This window comes from Hippocampus bargibanti, linkage group LG20, assembly GCF_051943395.1.
Source record: "Hippocampus bargibanti isolate YZ-2025 linkage group LG20, ASM5194339v1, whole genome shotgun sequence".
NCBI lineage: Eukaryota > Metazoa > Chordata > Actinopteri > Syngnathiformes > Syngnathidae > Hippocampus > Hippocampus bargibanti.
In genome coordinates, this window is record NC_142753.1 from 8035781 (window position 1) to 8059401 (window position 23621).

The 23621-nt window shown below is 41.3% G+C and overlaps 1 protein-coding gene across 2 annotated transcripts in view; it reads right to left on the minus strand.

Moving 5' to 3' along the window:
• epha10 (EPH receptor A10) overlaps positions 1–23621 on the minus strand; it is a 129973-nt gene that overhangs the window by 27387 nt on the left and 78965 nt on the right. Inside the window, exons 5-9 of one of the 2 annotated variants that reach the window (XM_089023143.1) lie at positions 22808–23137; positions 12002–12126; positions 8860–9160; positions 5877–5985; positions 2502–2627 (exon numbers count right to left, since the gene is read on the minus strand). In XM_089023143.1, coding sequence (XP_088879269.1) covers positions 2502–2627; positions 5877–5985; positions 8860–9160; positions 12002–12126; positions 22808–23137 — 991 coding nt within the window. The remainder of the gene's footprint in view (positions 1–2501; positions 2628–5876; positions 5986–8859; positions 9161–12001; positions 12127–22807; positions 23138–23621) is intronic. The other variant, XM_089023142.1, reaches the window with a different exon arrangement.

Below are 23621 nucleotides of genomic sequence, written 5' to 3' on the forward strand. Positions count from 1 at the left end.
CTCTCAGGTCAACTCTTAACTCCTTTTAAAGTGTATAAAGACGTTAACCTATGTTATGATGAAACTGACCAAACAACCTTAGCTCAAAAAAAACGTTTACAATTCATGGTTTCTCAAAACTCATCATATTTCTTAAATAATTTACAAACGGTTTGTTCAGTCTAATGTGAATTCAGGAACGTTTCTGTCAGTAAAATGCATTTAACAGAGCAACAAAGGTGCTCATAAGTGTATACATCCTAATAAAGATGCCTCCCAACTTGTGAACGTTCCGAACAGGGTGTTCGTAAGGTGAATTTGTTTGTAAGTTGCTTCAGTGCTATATTTTTGATGGAATGTATGCTTAATGCTTATATAGGTATACGCGATCCCATTTTTTACAGTCGAGACCAGCATGGCGAGCTAATGTTGGGCTAGCGGGGAATTGCTGTGTTTGTGAACAACAAATGGGCACATCACGATCAAAGAGAAATTCTGCACTCGGGACATTGAACAATTTTCAACATACCCGCACAAATGTTCGTATGAACTGTTGTTCGTAATTTGAATGTTCGTTAGTAGGGGAATGTCTGTATATATTACACTGCAGTTTGCATGGACTGGTCAGGAAAATGAACAAAAAAAAAAAAAAAATACATAATGGCTATAAGCGTAAAACCAGTTGGACGTTACCTAAAGCCTCAACAAACACACACCTCAGTGTCATCCATCTTAATTTATTTTGATCCTTCACATGCGGTACAGCGGGTTGAGCCAGTGGTACCAATTTGATCCTGGGCTGCAGAAGCGACCAAGCAAAAAAATAAGAATAAAAACCACACGTTCCCAACAGCTTGGAGAGCTTCTTTGGAGAAAAAAAAAAGAAAGCATTGCGGGGCATTGCTTTGGTGTATTTTTCAGAGATGTCAATGTTTCCTTTTTTCGGGTCTTTCTGCGTCCCCGAGTGAGGGTTCTCGTGGGGAGACGTGAAGGAGGATGAGGTTGACACATCCCTCAGCCTGGGTAACAGCGAGGCCTGGGACAAGGTCAAGGCCCTGTCTATCAAAACACACCAGCAGACACATGCAACACGGATCCTCGGGGGCACACTCTACGACACGTAGGGGGCCAGACAACAATTGACAGACAAGGGAGCGCGCACTAAAGGCGGGCCGGGATAGATACGAGGATTGATAATAGGAGCATAATGGGACTGAGAAAAAAAAAGATCAGACAGATGTCGATGGCTTAGAGGCAAGGGACCATATTGGGGACACGGTGAAAGGAGACATCAGTGACTTAAAAAAATAATACAGACACTCCCCAACTTACGAACGAGATACTTTCCGAACGGTTGTTCGTAAATTGAATTCGTTTGTAAGTTGCTTCAGTGCTATATTTTGTATGGAATGTATGTTTAAGGCTTATACAAGTATGTTTAAGGTTTATATTAGTATGTTTAAAGGACGACCGACACCATTTTTTTTGTTTCCTAACTGACATCAGAAAAACGTTATATAGCATCTAAAATACCCAAAACACGCAGGCTGATATTTTTAGTCAAATGCAAAACACCAATAAAAATCACTTAAAGTGTCCCAAAACTACTTCAAAATGACCTCGGGATAGCGAGTTTCAGAAGGTCCCGCCTGTTTGTTTGTGACGTCACGCCAAGACATCTTGCCTTTCTTCAGAATCAAAACAATGGCCTCACGGAGTTCAGATTCGGAGAAGATGCTTTCTTGTTACTCATCCAGTTATGAATATGATTCAAATAGTTATGAAGAGGAAAGCATACATGTTTGCAATCGATTAAAGAAGTCCTTCCGGATCATTTTGAGGCGTCTGGACTCCAATGTAGTATCCCAGAAAATGCACAAGATGGCACCCAAGCTGCGTTGGAAATTGGCTGATTTTTCTGCTGTTTTTTGTGTCAACTAGTATCAAATAGTAGTCTTGGTGCAACACACAACGATTCACCATCGCGTTATTTATGTGTTTTCCTTCTAATTTCGCCATCAACACGGATCAACACCAAGTTTTCAGACCATACAAAGTACCCAAAATGCATTGTGTGTCACTTTCTCGGTCAGGGGCGTTCCTGACATGACGTCACGTCAGGCATCGTCTTCAACTCGGAAACAAGACATTCTGAATATTCAGCACGAGTCTTAAAATGTAAAATATTGCTATATGTGGTGGAATCTTTGTAAAATACGCTCAGTAGAAGTCATTTGAAGTGATTTTACAAATCATGCACACAACTTGTGCGGAGGCGTCGGTTATCCTTTAAAGCACATTTCATAATGTGCCCAAGCACTGATCCGAGGTTATAAAAAGTACAGCTTGACAAAAAAAAAGGGCAAGAAGAAAAAAATAGCTTCTTAGAATTTTTTATTTGTATGTGGAAAGCAAAGGGAAGAAAGACAACCACTAACGGATATAAATGTTAGAGGACTGCAGGGAACTCAAAGGAAAGATTTAGAGAATGGAGGCGCGGGGGGAACGCATGCCAAGTGTACCTGGGCATCAGCTGTGTGAAGGGAGGAAGAGGAGATAGGAGAGGAGGAGGAGGAGGAAGAGTGGAGAAGGATGTCGAGAGCAGCACCACGCTAGCAGGAGTTACATTGGAGGAGCTTGAGCAGACACTGCTGGGAAGAAGACAAGGAGTTGGGGGGAGGGTCTCTTTTCAGTATGTTAAAAGATTGGGCAAGCAAAACAGTTGGCCGCATTTATTCCGATTAATATTCTCATTTTGTCACTGCTGGCAGGGGAGAAAAAAAATCAGAATCATGGATCCTCATTTTGATGACAACTTCTATTTATCAAATTAAAACTGCCACAAACTGGATAGGGTGGTTACTGAACCTCCATTATTATGCGGATAGTTACGTATCTGCTTCCATTTTTTTGTCTTTGTGCCTGATCAAAGAGAACCAGTCAGGAGCTTACAGGAAAGACATAAAAAAATAAAATGAAGAGTGCAAAGACCAATATTGGCCCGGACAGAATTGCCGCCTAGCTGGAAAACAAAGGACTGTAACGCCACTGATAGAGAATAGACAGAACAGAAGTAATCATGTTTAAAAGTGTCATCCTGTAATATGCTTAGTTGGCCCAACAGGTGTGACTACAAGGCCTACAACGGAGCACAAAGAATCTGGGGTCAATTTGAGGCGAACAGACACAGCCATTTTGTGTTTGGGAGCCATTTCCTGAGCATCTTCATCTTTATTAAGTTCATAGAGTTGCTTGTTCTGTAGCCACAAGGGGGCACAAGCCACTGTCTTATTTTGCCAGTCCCGAGCCCGGATAAATACAGAGGGCTGTGTCAGCAAAAGCATCCGACGTACAAGCTTGGCCAAAACAAAAATGTGAATCAAACCTCTGTAGATGAAGGACACTGATTCGCTGTGGCGTTCCCTACAAGGGAAAAGCCGAAAGGAAAAGAAGACACAGCCTGTTAAACTGTCATCCTTGAGTCAGAGATCGATCTAACCCAGGGTGGAAGGGAGTATTTGGTATACTCCTGTTCAACAAGATATCATTACCCAGATTACAAATCTATCAGTTCACGGAAAGGCCACTTATTAAAATGTCTATGTTCTGTTTCTTTATGGATGTTGGTGCTTGTACCAGGGGACGACTTGGAGGGATGTCCATGGGACATCCAGGGGCATGGTATTCAAATCAAGAAGGGCGCGTTTTACTAATGCGTGTACTCTCAATAAAATGCTTGGCAGAGGGCTGGAGAGGAGCTCACACAAAGTGTCTTCATGCAAACTACACCTCCTGCCGGCAGTAAAAGACAATCTTCCTGTGTTCGAGCCTTTGTTCAAAGTGTCTGACAGCCACTTTTGCCACAGCTCTGTACAAAGACAGATAAAACCAAACGATTTCTTCTGCTATCTACTGAAACCTCGACCCTGGCGACACACATCCACTCAATTCCACTCATACGCAGTGGCGGGACAACCTTCCCATTCACCGACCACTCAAGTCTGAGCTTCTTGGAGAATGTTCGGTCAATGCCCTCAAACTCAGGCTCTATCTAACTTTGTCAGACACCAGCGCTCTCACATTTAACACTTTCTCCCAGCTGGAGGACGGCGACATGCTGGAGTAGCCGCAAGTTAATAACAGGTGCAAGTCTACGAAAGGCAGTTATGTGGATGCTGCGAGGCAAGAAATCATCAGTTGGAAGCGGAAACGTTGACAAATAACACCGCCATATTTTTTAAGCTAAATCCTGTTAGCTAAATCCAACCTAATGGAAGAAGTCCTTCACAAAATGGGCTCCTTCTCATCATCCTATTGTTCGAGCGTTTGTGTGAATATCGCGACTTATTTTGCATGTTTGCGACTCAACAGTCGCATCGCTACATCAGAGACCCCGCAGCCGCGGTTCGTCTTTGCAAACACAAGAGCCTGGTAATTGAGGCATCAAGCCATTGCGAATACTTGTCTTCACACAAAACACAAGGCGGTAGATAATGGTGCTGCTGTGATGAACAATGGAGACCCCCACCCCACCTCCCTTTTCTATGCAATGCGGCGATGAGGGGGAAAATGGAGGAGGGGGATTGGGAGGTGGGAAAGAAGACAAGCATCATTACTCAATAAAGCGTGATGTGTGCTGTGAATAGCCCGTCGGTCCGGAAAGCAAGCGCCTGCATATGGTAGATTGTCATCTATTTTGTCTGTTTTGACGTTGGCGCTCAAGCATTCACGTGAGGCTTTGGAACACATCTGTCAACCACATCTCATGAATTTCTACATTTTTTTTGTGTGCATGTGAAGGGGAGAGAGATAAAGAGAGCACCAGTTTGCGGGATGTTGCGACTGACCGTTTCATCAGCCGACATGGCGACTTCAAATTTGTCTGGAATTGGTCAGATGCTATCAAAATGGCAATATTTTCTTGATGACGATATTTGACAATCGCCCACTTGTGTTCCATGGACAGGGTCTGTCAAATATGGCAACAATGATAATACAACCCTGCTATTTTTGGATTAGCATAATCTGGATTACAGTCGATGAGCCGTTATTTGTTTGATGTCAAATGAAGGTTTTTGTGGCATGTAAAATTATATATATATATATTTAGTCTAGAGTACAAGGGTCAAACTCATTTTATTGCGGCTCAAACGACTCCATTTGTAAAATGCCTACAAAAGTGTTTAATTCTCAAAGGTAATAAATAAAATCTATATTTTGTTGTTCCCAAAACCCCAATTGAAGCCCACGATGAGAAGAAAGCAGCGTGAGCACAGAGCGCCAAAGTGTACGTGGAACTGTCGCTGCTTGGAATTGAAGCGAATTTACGTGGGACAAGAGATGGAAGACAATTTAATTTTATCAATGGATGCTACAGCTTTGTGTTTGCTTTCAACATTTAGCTTGTAGCAACATGCACATTTCACCATGACGTCCCTGATCCACTGGTGAAAAGGACACTTCGATCCTCTCCTCTTTAATCTAGAACTGTTTCATGCAAAAAAGAGGGTGCAGAAAGTGCTTTAGATTGAATGACTGTTTATGTCTTGTGGTGTGTCACATTATTTGTTATTTTTGTTGTTGTTTTGACTTCAAGATGGCGCCGCAAGAGTGGCTGCCTTTCCAGCAGCTCCTGTATTTTTGTTTTTCTACGTCTTCCTTTCCTCTTGCTTTCATCACTTTGCTGCTGTGAAATATGAATTTCTCCACTGCGAGACTACTAAAGGCTAATCCAATCCAATAACAGTAACTCAAACAATATCTGAAGAAACCGTTCTTGAATTCTCCAGATGTCACAATGGCCCATCAAGAGAAACCGTCATTCAAATCGTGCGCATGTCAAAAATGAGTTTGACGCCCGTAGCCTAAAGGTGCAGAACATAAGGAAGTGCTTTTACCTCCTCCAGATGTGCAGTCCGACGCCCATCGACAGAAGCATGACAAGCGCCGCCACGGATACGACAGCGATGATTACCACCGCACTCTGTTCACTGGATGCCAAAGCCACTGGAAAAAGGAATTGAAATACGTTGTTGACAATGAAAGGAAAACAAACCCATATCTGTTTGACGGACACTCTTATATATATTCAACAACATTGTAAAAGTAAGGCTTGGAACGTGTCTCACTGACGTATTTAAAAAAACGGGAATGAAAATACAGACGCTCCCCAATTTACGAACGAGATACGTTCCGAACGATCGTTCGTAAGGTGAATTCGTTGGTAAATTGCTTCAGTGCTATATTTTGTATGTAATCTATGTTTAAGGCATATATACAGTAAGTATGTTTAAAGTTTATATATGTATGTTTAAGGCTTGTATAAATAACCTGTATAGATGGGTCCCAATTTACGAACGACATATGTTGTAACCGATCGTTCGAATGGTGAATTTGTTGCTTCAGTGCTATATTTTGTATGGAATGTATGTTTGAGGCTTATATACGTATGTTTAAAGTTTATATGAGTATATAAGTTTTATAAGGCTTGTATACGTAATCACTTGCACACGCTATCCCATTGTTTACAGTCGAGTCCAGCTGCTAGCATAGCGAGCTAATAGTGGGCTAGTGGCCACCAAACCACACAAAAACGGAGCTGTCGGGCTGGGAAAGGACCGCCGCGGAAGGAGGGGAAGATCCAGACATGTCCACCCGTCCGTCATTATCGGGAATATGAGATCCCTCCCGAACCAGATGGACGAGCTAACGGCGCTAACACAACATCAGACAGAATACCGGGAAGCCAGTTTACTACTTGTCATGGCAACGTGGCTGTCGGCGATCACTCTGGACACATACGCGCAGGGAGCGGGAATAAAAAAGGAAGGGGGGAATTGCTGTGTTTGTGAACGACAAATGGTGCAATCCTGGGAACATCACGATCAAAGAGAAACCTGCACTCGGGACATTGAACATTTTACGACATACCCACACAAATGTTCGTATGTACTGTTGTTCGTAACTTGAATGTTCGTAAGTAGGGGAATGTCTGTACTGTATGATGCCATTCAACACCAGGCTAATAAAACATTTAAAGCTATCCATAACCTTGTCCCACCTTACCTATCTGACCTTCTTCAAATTTCTATTCCCTCACGTTCCATCAGATCCTCTTCCTCCCTCCACCTCTGTATCCCACCCCCCTGTCCGTCTCAGCATGATGGGGACAGGGCTTTCAGCTGCCCTGCCCCCAAACTCTGGAACTCCCAATATTCGTAACATCGATTCCCACCTTCAAATCCCATTTCAAAACCCACCTATTTAAAATTGCATTTTCTGTGTAGCTATTTCTCTTGTTTCTATTTATAACTGTATTTTATTTATTGTATTCTTTTTGTGATTGTATTTTATTTATTGTTGTACCTATGCTTGTCTGTGACTGTCCTTGAGAGCTTTGAAAGGCGCTTAAAATTAAATGTATTATTATTATTATTATTATTAGTAGTAGTAGTAGTAGTAGTATAAAATAAAAATAAATCAGAAACTTATCTGGCTTGCCTTATTGGCGGCGAACGCCATTGCCAAGAGTTGTTTATATTTTGGGATGATCCTGTTTGTCTACATTTACTCTGTAGTTACAAGGATGTTTGACTGCGCCTGCTTTGAAAACTTTCTGAGGTCATCGCTTGTTTGACACTACTCAGCTCGCCCGCGGCAAGAGTAAGCGTCATCCGTCGAGTGAAATTGTGAAACGCTTTTTGTGTCATATTCCGTTTGGCCCAAACTAAAATTAAAAAAACATAAAAACAAATGAGAGATGCCCTTGCGCTAAAAAAAAATCCCATAGCTGAATATCAATAAAATTGCTTCCATTCGCATTTCAAGGCCCAAAGCACACATACGCAAAGCAAGAACAACACTCGGAGGTGTTATCAAAGACAAACTGCGATAAAAATGTGGAATCTTCACACATTATCTCAAGACTGTCACAACGTTGACACTCTTAAACCCGAGCCGAGCGCCTCGTTGTTTAGGCTGGCCGTGTGCCCACGCGAGCTCCCCACATCTTAAAGGAGAACTGACACCATTTTTTTGTTTGCTAACTGACATCAGAAAAACGTTTTATAGCATCTAAAATACCCAAAACACACAGGCTGATATTTAAGTCAAATGCAAAACACCAATAAAAATGACTTAAAGTGTCCCAAAACTGCTTCAAAATGACCTCGGAAATGGCGAGTTTCAAAAGATCCCACCCCCTTGTTCGTGACGTCACGCCAGGATACTCCAGACACAAAACAATGGCTTCAGAGAGTTCGGATTCGGAGAATATGCTTTTTTGTTACTCATCCAGTTATGAATATGATTCAAATAGTTCTGAAGAGGAAAGCATAAATGTTTGCAATCGATTAAAGAAGTCCTTCCGTATCAATTCGAGCCGTCTGGACTCCAATGTAGCTCCCAGAAAATGCACAAGATGGCGCACAAGCTCTGTTGGAAATGGGCTGATCTGTCTGCTGGGAATTTGTGTCAACTAGTATCAAACAGTAGTCTTGGTGCAACACACAACGATTCACCATCGCGTTATTTATGTGTTTTCCTTCTAATTTCGCCATCAACACGAAGTTTTCAGACCAAACGAAGTACCCAAAATGCATTGTGTGTCACTGTCTCGGTCAGGGGCGTTCCTTACGTGACGTCACATCAGGCATCGTCATCAACTCAAAAACAAGACTTTCTGAATATTCAGCGCGAGTCTTATAACGTAAAATATAGCTATATGCGGTGGAATCTTTGTATAATGCGCACACTAGAAGTCATTTGAAGTGATTTTACAAATTATGGACACAATTTGTCCAGGATGTCGGTTGTCCTTTAAAATCACCGGTCGTCTGGAGGCGTGAGTGAAAAGAAAAAAGGTGTTAAAAGCCGACTCACATTCTCCCAGCGTCTGGACTTCCAGGGGGGCGCTGTAGGCTCCGTAGTCAATTGGGGAAGAAGAGGAGGACGAGGACGTGGAAGAAGAGGACGACGACGAAGAGGAGGACGAGGGATAAGTAGAGGAGGAAGACGAGGAGGCAGAGGATGATGAGAGCGGGGACGAGGACAATGAGGAGGACGGCGCTGGGGTGGTGAAGGGACGAATCAGGAAGACATAGGTGGTGCCGGCTTTCAGGTTGTGGACGCTGATCCGCGTGGACGACGTCTTCACCGTGGAATAACTTTGATCCTTTTGCTCCTGCGGGGGACCAGAAGAAATATTACAGAGCACAAAAATAAACTATCACACTCATTAGATTGTGCAGGTGCGCCTAATGTTGCGTCCTGCGAGGATGCAGCGTCTCACGCTGCAAAAAATTACTTTGAACAAATTCTCATTAGCATAATTGCTATAGTGGGATGCTTTTGTTTATTTATTTAGGGTCATTTGCATGCCACGCTTGCGACGTGATCAATTTATCTTCATGCGTCGGTCGGCATCATGATTCAAAGTAACACTGATGCAAACCACTTTTTTTCAGCCAATGGTGAGTGAACAAACGCAAAGAGAGGATACAATACATGCCGTTTTTTAAAGACAGAGACTAAGGACCATCACTTTTTTTTTCACCCATTCACTTCCAGAAATGTGGAAAAATGTATCCACTCCAGTGCCAGGGTTTTTGTCATCGTCACTCGAGTTCAAGGATCCACACAATATTGGCTTTTAGGACTACATAAATATTCAATACAGCGTTAGGAACGTTCGATTCCCTTCTTTCATCAGAAAAAAAGAGTTAATTCCTAAATCACATGTTTCTGGAGTTATATGAGGTTGAAATGAGGCAGGCTGTCCAAAACACAATGCAATACATACATATTAGTTTATATAGACGCTCCCCAACTTACGAACGAGATACATTACGAACGTTCGTTTGTAAGGTGAATTTGTTTGTAAGTTGATTCAGTGCTATATTTTGCATGGAATGTATGTTTAAGGCTTCTGTAAGTATGTTTAAGGCTTATATAAATATGTTAAAGGCTTGTATCAATACCCTGTATTGGTTTGTACTGAAAATAAACATTAAATATAATTTATGCTACATAAAGATATGTACATGTAGAACTGGAGAGATACTACATCTGTGACTACAAAAGCGTTCGTATGTACCGTTGATTGTAACTCGAATGTTCGTAAGTAGGGGAGTGTCTGTATAGCAATTTAACCACAGCTGAAGCTGGAACAAAGCGCTAACATGGAAAAAGGGGAAATGGTTCCTCATTGTAGAAGGGGAAAAAAAAAACATAGCGAGAGGCCATGTCCAGCGCTTTATCGGCACCCAAACAAGAAAAAACAAAACCCAAACAAATTCGCGAATGGCGCTCTACGTCATATATTCAATTTCGGAATCAATTCGTGAATGAGCATCCATAAACTCTTATGTTTGAAAAAAAATGAATGCTGAGTATAATTTACGACATTGAAAAATACGTGGGAGTGAATGTTGAGCAACATTTTGGTCTGTTATGTTGGCCCACAGAATAACACAAAGCCGTCATAAGAGAAGAAAAACGAGACTCCAAAGCGGTACCTTTTAAAAAAAGCAACAACAAAAAAAACTTCTAGAGGCTCTTTGTCGCTGTGTAATTGGATTGCCTTTTCATTTCATGGCTTTGCAACAATGTTGCTGTCTGACTCAGTTATTTTCTATCCATCTCCTACACTCTTGCTTTTATCTACCAGACTCCCAAAGCATCTTACTTCATTTCTCTTCAGCATCACGCTCTTGGAAATAGTAAGCCATGTCATCTTCTCACTAATCTGCTACCCGTCTCACACGCTATCGAACCTGTTCTCAACCTCTGCCATCTCAATCTTCGCCAATCCTCAACGCCTTTTAACATCCCCTAACTTTTTTTTTGCGCCGTTTGATCCGCCCGACACCCTTTTGTTCCCCTCCACACGGCAAAACCAGAAGTAGGGATACATATTTTAACAAATACGGCAAAGCATTCAGAAGAGACGGAGGTGCAAAGTGTGACAGACGTTAACGGAAAATGTGGCTCAAAAACACACCGTATGAAAATGGCGGTTGTGCAAACAGCTGTGGGTTGACGAGGATGGCAGATTTTGTGTCTGTTGGGAAGCCCGTGTTGAATGAGTGTCATGACGTTGTAAAATGACATTGGTTGTCCACATGACTGCCTCTTAAAAATACATACTAACCGATGAAGCTATGTTAGCTAACCAGTGAAGCTATGTTATCTAACCTATGAAGCTATGTTAGCTAATCTGTGAAGTTATATTAGCTAACCTGTGAAGTTGTGAGCTAACCTGTAAAGCTATATTTATATTACATTATATCTTATACAGTAAAGTCTCGTTATATCAATATTCAAGGGAGTCCGAAAAAATATCGATATAACCGGGACTATCGATATATCCGACCCTGTTTGCATGTAATTTTCTCCGTGCGTGCATAGAAATAGTATCGATATAACCGGGACTATCGATATATCCGATATCGATATAACGAGACTTTACTGTATTTGTGTTGTCATATTATTTGTTGTTTAGTTTTTCTTTGTTCTTTTGACTTCAAGACGGCGCCACGAGAGTGGCTGCCTTTCCAGTAGTTCATGTATTTTGTTTTTCTACTTTCATTCCTTTAATCAGTTTGCTGCTGTGAAATGTACATTTCTCCACTGCGAGACTAATAAAGGCAAATCCAAATACAGTAAAGTCTCGTTATATCGATATTCAAGGGAGTCTGAAAAAATATCGATATAACCGGGACTATCGATATATCCGACCCTGTTTGCATGTAATTTTCTCCGTGCGTGCATATAAATAGTATCGATATAACCGGGACTATCGATATATCCGATATCGATATAACGAGACTTTACTGTATTAGCTAACCTGTGAAGCTATGTTAGCTAACCTGTGAAGGTATGTTAGCTAACCTATAAAGCTATGTTAACCAACCTATAAACATGTGAAGCTATGTTAGCTAACCTGTGACGCTATGTTAGTTCAAACATGGTCAAACGGAACATTTAGTTTTGAAAACCAGTGAAAAAAATAAATAGGGTTTACCTTCTCATAGTACTTGACTTCATATTCGGTCCGGCTTTTATTTGGGGACGATGGTTGCCTCCATACCAACGTGACACTCTTTTCCTCAATCTTCTCAGCTCGCAGCTCACTGATCAGAGATGAAGCTTTACAAATAGAAAGAAGAATAGAAAGTCAGTCTTTTATTGTAAAACTTTGTTCGTGTTAAACATACAGCTCCCCCCCCCTTCAATAGCTTAACATTTGTCAAGGACATTTTTTTGCTGCTGCAGTTACAGCTTGACAGTACAATAAAAGTCCTTTTTTTCCCCCTTTTCAAAAATGGCTATTGATTTATTCAGCAAGTCGACAGTATTTTCAGCTCAGATTTGAAAGAAAAAGCGTATTATATTTAAGGACAGATGGGAGAGTCCGCCAATATTCTACTTTAGGGAGACGGGAGGGAAAAAAAAGGAGGAGGGCAGCAGTAATGGATTAGTCATTCAAGAGACCTTGTCACACACAGTGTGTGTGTGGTGGGAGACAGTAGCACTTTTGAGACTGACAATAGATCAATGCAGATATGGATTGACTGCCAAGTTGGAATATGACTAAAAGGATGGAGAGTCTCCCAAATTCAAACAGCCACATTTTATTTTTGTTCTTTTCCCCCCCACCCTCCAAGTCTCTCAATTAATTTCGCCGCAATAACCTTTTCTGATTAAATCCATGAGTGTACTAGAGAAAGTTATTCAGATAGATTATTCCTCTCTTTGTTTGGAAGAAAGCAACATTGTTGAAAATTAAGTGTACCACAAAAATAAACAAAAACAAACGAAAAACATTCTGTTCTAAAATTAAACAGATGGATTTTTGGTTTAATCTATTGCCTCACTTGACGATTATCTTGAATTAAAACATGGGGGCAGCATTATGGAACCCGGGATTTTTTCTGTTTGCGAATGTGCAATATTTGTCTCTTGAGTGAGTGACAGGTCGACCATATTGGAGTGTGGCGGTTGCCATCAACAAAATAGATGAAATGTCGGTTAAAGGTCAGGGAAAAATATGAGCGAGAAAAAGGACAGCAGCCACAATAAAATAAATAAATGAATAAAAGAGCAGAGTTTACTTTTAAGGTTACTGGTGGGAGCAGCAGAAAGGACAAACGAGAAAGAAATTGTGGATAGGGGACAAAAAAAAACAAGAAAAGCAACAAAAAGTAACTTTCAGACTGCAGAAAAACAATTTGCAAACAACAATGACTTCTTGTTGATTAAATCCAATATAACCTCTCACTGTGCTCTGAATTGTGCAATACAAATGTACAAGTTGCCTCTCTTATCAAGAAAAAAAGAGTTAATTCCTAAATTATATCGGTCTGGAGTTAGATGATCTTGAAATTAGGGTCGTCCAGAATAATAATAACAATAATACAGTACATTCCATTTCTAAGCGCCTTTCAAAACCCTCAAGGTCACTTTACAGTCACAGGATAAGTTTTTCTGTGGGGGAGCAGCTACAGCTAAACGCGCTAGCGTTCACTCAACCCGGAAGTAAAACAAATACATAGAAAGTTAGCAAATATATAGCTAATATCTAGCCAGCTAGATAGCTCGCCAGATAGATAGCTAATAGCTGGCTGGATAGCTTATATATAGCCAGCTAGACAGATAATAGATAGCAAAAAGATAGCTAGCTCTGTAGCCAGCTAGAAAGCAAATCCTACAATGCAATACATACATATTGGTTTATATTGAGCTTTGAGAACAGCTGAAGTTGGAACAAAGTGCTAACATGGAAAAAAGGGAAATGCTTCCCCCTTGTGGAATGACATAAAACATGTCCAGCGCTTTATCGGCACCCAAACAAGAAAAAAAACTAAATGACAATGGCGCTCTAACTCATATTTTCAATTCCTGAATATATCCGTGAATGGCAGGGAATGAGTTACTATAACCAACCGTCCATTAATTCGTGTCTCAAAAATTGACGTGACAAAGACGAACAAAACTATCGAGTGTCCAAACAGAGAAAAACCTCGTCTTAATACACTAGCTGAAAAACGAAGAGTAAATCTTCCCGTCTCACCTTTAAACTGCAGGCCGTTGTTTGCACTTCTTTGCTTGGTACGTGCTGAATTATGCATAACACGGGTGCCCCTCCACCACCACCCACATGCCACCCTCCCAAATCCCAGCACACATTAGAGCTCAATCTCAGCACCAAAGAACACGTTTGGATGATTTCGCCATAGACGCGCACCCACAATCACTTGCTTGCTTTGTAGCTCGACAGCGGGGGAGAAATGGTCTCTTGCCGCTATGCACACAAAACTTGTCAGGTCCAACATGAGGGTATGCATTTCTGAAGCATTACGGATTCATATAGTTTGCGGTTTCAGTTTGAGTAGTTAACATACCTTCACAGGTTAGCTAACATACCTTCACAGGTTAGCTAACATAGCTTCACAGGTTAGTATGTATTTTTAAGGGGCAGTTATTTGGACAGACACTGTAATTTTAAAACTTCCCATCATTAAGGATTTATATATTTTACGGTTTCTGTTTGAGTAGCTAACATCGCTTCACGGGTTCGCTAACATAGATTCATAGGTTAGCTGACATAGATTCATAGGTTAGCTAACATAGCTTCATAGGTTAGTTAACATAGCTAACAAAGCTCCACAGGTTAGCCAACATACCTTCACAGGTTAGCTAACATAGCTTCACAGGTTAGTATGTATTTTTAAGGGGCAGTTATTTGGACAGACACTGTAATTTTAAAACTTACCATCATTATGGATGCATAGATTTTGCGGTTTCAGTTTGAGTAGCTTACATGGCTTCACAGGTTTGCTAACATAGCTTCATAGGTTCGATAAAATAGCTTCATAGGTTAGATAAAATAGCTTCACAGGTTAGATAACATAGCTTCACAGGTTAGTATGTATTTTTAAGGGGCAGTTATTTGGACAGCCACTGTAATTTTAAAACTTAACATCATTATGGATGCATAGATTTTGCGGTTTCAGTTTGAGTAGCTTACATGGCTTCACAGGTTTGCTAACATAGCTTCATAGGTTCGATAAAATAGCTTCACAGGTTAGATAACATAGCTTCACAGGTTAGCTAACATAGCTTCACAGGTTAGCTAACATAGCTTCATATATTAGATAACATAGCTTCATAGGTTAGCTAACATAGGTTACTAGGTTAGATAACATAGCTTCACAGGTTAGCTAACAAAGCTTCACAGGTTAGGATGTATTTTTTTTAGGGGCAGTCATTTGGACGACTATTGTAATTTTAAAACTTCCCATCATTATGGATTCATAGATTTGCGGTTTCAGTTTGAGTCCAAACATGGACACCCTCTCGCCCCCACTTCAAAATAAAAGGGCAATTTATACTCCAGAGTGACTCATATATGTGTTTTTTCTTCTGACTGGAGCAATTTTGACTCTGGAGCGAATATGGTAATCTTTGTTTCTAAAAGTTCATTTCATGCAATCAGACTATAGCAACACAGTCCAAGATCAGGTATGAGATACCGCAAACAAATATCACAAGCAAAATTGTATTTTCAGAGCAGGACTTGACTATCATCATCCCCAAAAAAATCCTTGTTTCTTATTTTCAGTGACACATGAACACTGACAGCCACAGAATGAGTTTTGAACACAATAGAGAAGAGTTGGTGAGAGGCTTCCTTAGCTTTGTGTTTGGAAGTCATTTTCAAACACTCATTGTGGAGCAGTAACAACATTGGGGGAGCGGTGGCGGTCGACGCTGATAGGCACTCGTCACAAAGACATACAGCTTCACAAAATGCCCAATTTAAAAAGCTTTGCAGTGCACGTCCCCAATCGTACAGATAAGGCCAGAAAATACTTCAAAAAGCAAAACAACAAAGGGGTGGAGAATAGACGAATAAAATGACAGGACGTTTGGCACAATGTCAAACCCGGATGGACATTTAGGGAGTGAATTTAAAGCATAGCCGCTGCTTGTAAATGAGACGACAAGTAGGGTAGAGGCAAAGGTAAAATGAATTAATAGGCGGTATGCGCAACGCATACGGTGCCGGTTTTTAACTTTACCTTTCGCGCTTTCAAAGTGTGACTGAAAAGTGAGTTTCCTGAAAGGCTGAATTTCAATTCAAAGCTGCTTCGTGATGTACAGACCTCTCATTATTCAAACACTGCAATGGGGGCGGAGGGGTTATGTGGCGGATCCATCTTGGGACTCGATGGCAGGTACAGCCATGAATTGACTTTGGCACAAAATGGCAGCTGTTGCACAACTGGCATGATTGGTTTGTTATCAAATGCCGATTCTGAAACCTCAAACAGATGCTGAAACCTGTGAAGCAACAGTGCGAGCAGATTTCTGAATACATCTTTAAATTGTATCTCATTATCAAATTTGTTATTTGGGATTTTGTCCAAAATGCAGTTGCGGCTCGATGGATACATGGCTTGAGGAGCCCGCCATGAGAAGAATGGAGCGTCAATGCTTGTGTGGATCTGCCGCGGCTTGGAATTGATACGGATTTTTACGTGGGAAGGGGGAGATATGATGTAGTCTCTATTTGTCAATGGATGCTACAGCTTTGTTTTGGTTTTCAACATTTAGCTTGTAGCAGACATGCACTTTTCACCATGACGTCCCTGATCCACTGGTGAAAAGGACGCTTTAATCCTTTCCTCTTTCATCTAGAACTGATTTATACAACACAGCAGGGTGCAGAAAGTGCTGAAAATTGAATGACTGTCTTTATGTTGTCATATCATTGTATTATTTAGTTTGTTTTTTGGGGATCTTTTGACTACAAGATGGCATTGCAAGAGTGGCTGCCTTTCCAGCAGCTCATGTATTTTGTTTTTCTACTTCTTTCTTTCCTTTTCATAACTTTGTGAAATGTAAATTTCTCCACTGCGAGACTAATAAAAACTAATCCAATCTCAAATGGTTTTGCGCTGCTATCAAAGCCTGTTTTGTGACACAGATGTCGTGACTTATCGTGAAGCGGCAGCTTTCATGTTCTAATATAAATATGCGGTTTTATTCTATTCAGAAAATAATAATCTCAAAGGGAAAAAAATCAGGCGTGGAAAAAGCGAAGAGGGTAGCAAGGAAGGCAAGGTGAGCTGATAGAAATCTTCAGCGGTTATTATTGTTCAGAGTAGTGTTGGGGGAAAAAAGGGAGGTAAGATATTAAAATACACACCCACACTAACGCACACACACACCAATATCTGAAATATGAAATATATATGAATATATGAAAGGAATGACCGTCAAAAAGGAGACACCTGGATATTTCCATCCAAACAATTCCATACATACAGATGCTCCCCAATTTACGAACATTCGAGTTACGAAAAACGGTACAAACAAACATTTTTGCGGGTACTGTATGTCGAAAAATGTTTGGACAAAGACCCTATAAGTTATATTTTGTATGGCGCGCCTTTTTTGCTGAGCTTGCTTGCGATTGGCTGCACCATTATTGATGGTGTGATTTATACTACGTTGGAAAAAAAGTTTGAAAATACACCATTCATTGGGGGTGTGCCTTATACTCGGGTACATCTTATACAGCGGAAAATGGGATATTTATATACTGTATTTGGAAAACTTTTTTCATTCATTGATGGTGTGCCTTATACTCCGGTGACCCTTATATAAGGAAAAACATTTTGAAAATACACCATTCATTGTGGGTGCGCCTTATACACCAATTGACATCTCTTTCTCTGATCGGCTACAGTACACAGCACCTTTTTCAATTCCCAAGCACGACTTTCAACCAGCACCCAGTAAATCACAAATACCCCCACACCCCCTGGTACACTTTCACGTACATCCCCGTCATCTGTCATGTATGATTTCCCCATTTCTATGATCATCATCATCATCATCGATTGTAGATTGCATTACAAAAGATAATTTGACGGATCAATCACACTGATTAATGAGAGCTTGGATGACGTTGGGTAGTGATTAAAATTTTATACGACAAGTCGATGCGGCTAAGCCACTTTGTGTATGTGTGCGTACACTCATGCATGCCTATGAGGGGGAGGGGGGGTTGCTACTCACCCAGACAAGCTAATTAGTCTGTCAGCGACCTCCCAGCTTGGATGAAAGAAAATTTGTTTTTGGCTCTCGATTCGGATCGCCCGCTATTTTTTACACAGCAGGACTCGACAGAAACTCTTAACAGAGGCACCTTACAAGATATTACACAGAAGAAAAATAACACAGTGGGGGAAGAATTCTGAAGTTTTTATGACTAGTCTGCCGTTATTTTGTTTGCGTACACCCCCCCCCCCCCATCCTTCCTATTTACTTGTCGGGAGTCGGGTCATATTGCATTTGGGTCTGCCCCTCGAGCTTTGGGTGGCTATCAAAGAGGCCTTAGGATTTTGCAACAACAACAAAATCATATCTTAATAATAAAAAAAAAAAAAAAAAAAAAAAAAATTTATCGGCTCCGCCTGCACAGGTGTTGGTCGTTCCAATCAGTGGCAGTTAAAAGGACTCCCGGCACGACCATTCGTTGTCGGGTCATTGTATGTGTTTGCTTCATCCTGTCAGATTTTGTTCCTGCTGACTTTATTTAATACCATTTATCGATTACACCCTGCTGCTCTCTCCCTGCTTTTTTGGGATCCACCACCATCACCACCATGCAAACCGTGGCAGTATTGGTTTGTACTGAAAAATAAACATTTAATAAAATATATGCTCTATAAAAATATGTACATGCACAACTGGGGAGAATACTACATATGTTACTACAAAAATGTTCGTAACTTGAATGTTCGTAAGTAGGGGAACATGTGTCTGTCGTCATACTACAGTCGGTGTGCATTTATTTTACGACTGTGAGAGCGTCTGTGTTTTATACTTTCCCGTTCAATGTTTGACTTAAACATACATTCCATACAAAATATAGCACTGAAGCAACTTACGAACAAATTCACCTTACGAACGACCACCTGGAACGTTTTTCGTTCGTAATGTGAGGAGCGTCTGTCGTGTTGAATCAGAGTCACAATCAGCAAAATGTTTTTTTGTTGTTTTGACGTCAAAATGGCGTTTACAGAAGCTCCCGTATTTTGTTTCTCTACTTCTTCCTTTCCTTTCCTCTTCCTTCCATAACATTGCTGCTGTGAAATGTAATGTTCTACACTGCGAGACTAATAAAGGCTAATCCAATTCAATGTTATAAATGGTGCAGATCATGTAGCAATATGCGCTAATCGTAATAGACGTATGACAGATACAAAGTTGCGCCAGCGGCTGTCAAAATGCGTAAATGGCGCGGCCCCAGATGCATCCCTGCACATGGCTAAAGAGTCGGTAGCTCTTGCTCGAGTCCAAATATAGGCCAATTGGTAGGCAATTAAAATTTCTGTCACAGAGTGACAAAGCATCTTAAGTAGCTGCGCTATAGTCCTGAAAAGTAGCTTGATGACTCTATTCATTTCGTGCCTGCTGAAGCCTCACCTTGCCATCACTTCTAATTAAGGAGGCAAAAAAAAAAGAAAGAATTGAAATGCCTCCATGCAGAGTGGCGGAGGCGGGGGATGAGGAGAGAAAAGGTAGAGAGGTGTGAAAGTGGATCGAGTGTGTGGGTTGGGGTGGGGGGGCTATTGGGAACTTGATCAAGAAAAGCAAAGTTTTGTTTATTTGTCAAATATTCAAATCCCCGAAAAGTAGTGATCTTGGCTTTGTGCTCATAAATATTCATATCATCCAGTAATCACACATCCATAGTTGAAAAAAAAACATGTACAGACGCTCCCCAGCTTAGAAACATTTGAGTTACGAAAAACGGTACATATGAATATTTTTGCGGGTACTGTATGTCGATAAACAGAAATGCTGTAAGTTAGATTTTGTATTGTAAGATTTTCCGGGCCGAGCTCGCTTCTGATTGGCTGCGTAGACCATATTGGCGGGGAGGAAACCCCTCTTACAGGTTGACACTCCAGGAGGACGCGATGCATAACAAAAAGGAATGGCTGCTGGCACGTCATTAAGTAATGACGTGCCAGCAGCTTCAGTAATGGCTTCCTGAAGACCCAAGCATATACAGACGCTCCCCAACTTACAAACGAGATACGTTCCGAACGGTCGTTCATAAGGTGAATTTGTTCGTAAGTTGATTTAGTGCTATATTTTGTATGGAATGTATGTTTAAGGCTTATATAAGTATAATTAAGGGTTGTAAGTAACCTGTATAATAATAATAATAATAATAATAATAATAATACTTTTCATTTCTAAGCGCCTTTCAAAACTCTCAACGTCACTTTACAGTCACAGGTTTTTCTGTTTTCCTGTGGATGAGCAGCGGCAGCCGCACGCGCCAGCGTTCACTCAACCTGGAAGTAACTCAAATAGATAGCGAGTAGCTAATAGATAGCTGATACATCTTATTTCGTACCAAAAAAAATATCATTTAATAAAATATATGCTCTATACAAATATGTACATGCACAACTGGGGAGCATACTACATATGTTACAACAAAAATGTACCATGTATGTACCATTATTCGTAACTCGAGTGTTCGTAAGTAGGGGGACGTTTGTATGTCGTCGTACTACAGTAGGTGTCAATTTATTTTACGACTGTTAGAGTGTCTTTTTTTTTATACTTACCCAATATATATACTCAATGTCTGACCGAAACATACATTCCATACAAAATATCACTCTGAAGCAACTTACGAACAAATTCACCTTACGAACGACCACTTAAAACGTATCTCGTTCGTAAGGTGGGGAGCGTCTGTATTGTTGAATCAAAGTCACAATCGGCTACTGTTTCTCACATCACGACGCCACTCACCTCTCATCCTCCCTTCAACTTCTACATTCAAGCGCTCCCCCTTTCCACTCGGGCCGGTGTTCACTCCGTGGGGACCAGCCATCTAAGCGGAGCCGGTAATCCTCTCAGGATATTGAAATGCCAATCCATCCTCCTCCTTGACCCACCCCATCACTATAGCAATCCTGCCCCCCCCCCCCCCCTTCGACTTCTCTGCCTCAGCTAAAGGGCTTTAGAAGTACCACCAGGGGCTGGGACATTCAACCCGCGTGTGTTTTCGATCACTCACACACAACAAAAAAGTCGAGGGGGAAGATACCACAGGCTTGCTATCGTTGCTGCACATACAGAGATGGCGTACGGGCCAATGCACAGAGTCAGCTGTCAAGCCCAAATGGCGCACGTCCGCTGCTACACACAAAATCCGCAGCGAGATAAGGAGCCCCGGGTAATTCTGATCCCAGATTTAGCCGCCCCACGACTCACGCAACCCCTGCTACGTTTCTATTCCCAACCTCCAATTTATCCATCCAAACATGCAAAACTCCCCCATCCCTCCCTGCACTCCTGCCCTCCTAAGCCCCCCATTGGCCGAAGGGTGAGTTGAAAAAAAATAATCCATCTGTTGGGGAGCCATCCTCTGCTCCTTCACAGATCAGCAAACATTCATTTTGATATCATTGCTATCAGGGCAGAATTATCAGGGCTTCAAAAGTGATTCAGGAAAGAAAAACAAAAACCTAACAAACGCCAGCATTGTTCAAAGTGCTGTCATGCTTAACTCATTCACTGCTAGACGATGTGCAAAAATTTGTCCACTCCAGTGCCAGGGTTTTTGTCATTTATTGTCCATTCACATCACGAAGGCCTGGACGGTCCTGAATCAAAATGTCATCGGAAATAATAATAATCCATTTCATTTCTAAGCGCCTTTCAAAACTCTCAAGGTCACTTTACAGTCACAGGATCAGTACTTCTGTGGGTGAGCAGCGGCAGCCACACGCACCAGCGTTCAGTTGACCTGGAAGTAACTCAAATTGCTATAAAGTTAGCTAGCTGGCTAATAGATGTTTAATAGATTACGAGATAGATAGCTATTAGATAGCATATAGATAGCAAATAGATAGCTAGTTAATTAGCCAGATAGATAGCTAGTTAGCAAATAGATATCAAATAGATATGTAGCAAGGTAGCCAGCTCGAAAGCTAGCTATATAGCCAGATAGCAAGATTAGCTATCTAATAAATAACGAATAGATAGCCAGCTAAAGAGCTAGCCAGCTAGCTAATAGATAGCAAATAGATAGCCAGCTAGATAGCGAGATTAGCTAGCTAATAAATAACTAATAGCAGCTAGAGAGCTAGCCAGCTAGCTAATAGATAGCCAGCTAGGTAGCCAGGTAGACAGTGAGATTAGCTAGCTAATAAATAACTAATAGATAGCCAGCTAGAAAGCGAGCCAGCTAGCTAATAGATAGAAAATAGATAGCCAGCTATGTAACCAGATAGATAGCGAGATTAGCTAGCAAATAAATAACTAATAGATAGCCAGCTAGAGAGCTAGCAAGCTAGCTAATAGATAGCAAATAGATAGCCAGCTAGTTAGCCAGATAGATAGCTAGTTAGCAAATAGATATCAAATAGATATCAAATATGTAGCAAGGTAGCCAGCTAGAAAGCTAGCTATATAGCCAGATAACAAGATTAGCTAGCTAATCAATAATGAATAGATAGCCAGCTAGAGAGCTAGCCAGCTAGCTAATAGATAGCAAATAGATAGCCAGCTAGATAGCGAGATTAGCTAGCTAATAAATAACTAATAGCCAGCTAGAGAGCTAGCGAGCCAGCTAATAGATAGCAAATAGATAGCCAGCTAGGTAGCCAGATAGACAGTGAGATTAGCTAGCTAATAAATAACTAATAGATAGCCAGCTACTGTATTTTCCGGTGTATAAGGCGCACCAGAGTATAAGGACGCAATTGGACGAACGGTGACTCACCGGGCAAATCAGTTGACACGTTGACTTGTGTGTAGAACCTCTTGCTAGGTAGAAGCTCTGACACACCGTTCAAAGCTTCCACGGTGAAGGTGTAGTTGGTATTGGCGATGAGATTGACCACGGTCACCGTCCTCTCCGTCAGACCGATCTGCTGAGGTACGAATCCCACGCCGGCCCCGCAAGGCTCGCAACGCCTGCCCGGACAGCGCCGGCAACCCACACTGTAGGTCAGATCCGCTCGACCACCCGTGTCGGATGGCGCCGCCCATTCCAAGATCAGAGTGGACTGCTTCATGGTGTAGACCAAGTCCCGGGGTGGAGATGGGGGACCTAAAAAAGAAATCAGAATAATTTTGATTGGCCAAGTTTGTAGAACACACAAGGAATTTGTCTCTGGTAGAACACGCTGCACTAGTATCATCATAAAAAAATGCAAAGAGGCATTATACAGTAGTTAATGGCGACAGGGGAAGTAGATGTTTAAATGTCTGCTGGATTTATAATAATAATAATACATTTCATTTATAAGCGCCTTTCAAAACTCTCAAGGTCACTTTACAGTCACAGGATCAGTTTTTATGCGGAGGAGCAGTGGCAGCCACATGTGCCAGCGTTCCCTCAACCCAGAAGTAACTCAAATAGATAGAAAGCTGGCTAATAGCAAATAGACAGCAAAAAGAGCTAGCCAGCCAGCAAGCTAGATAGCAAATATATAGCAAATAGATAGCTAGATAGACAGCAAATAGATAGCAAATAGATAGCCAGGTAGCTAGCTAGATAGCCAGATAGCGAGCGAAATAGCAAATAGATAGAG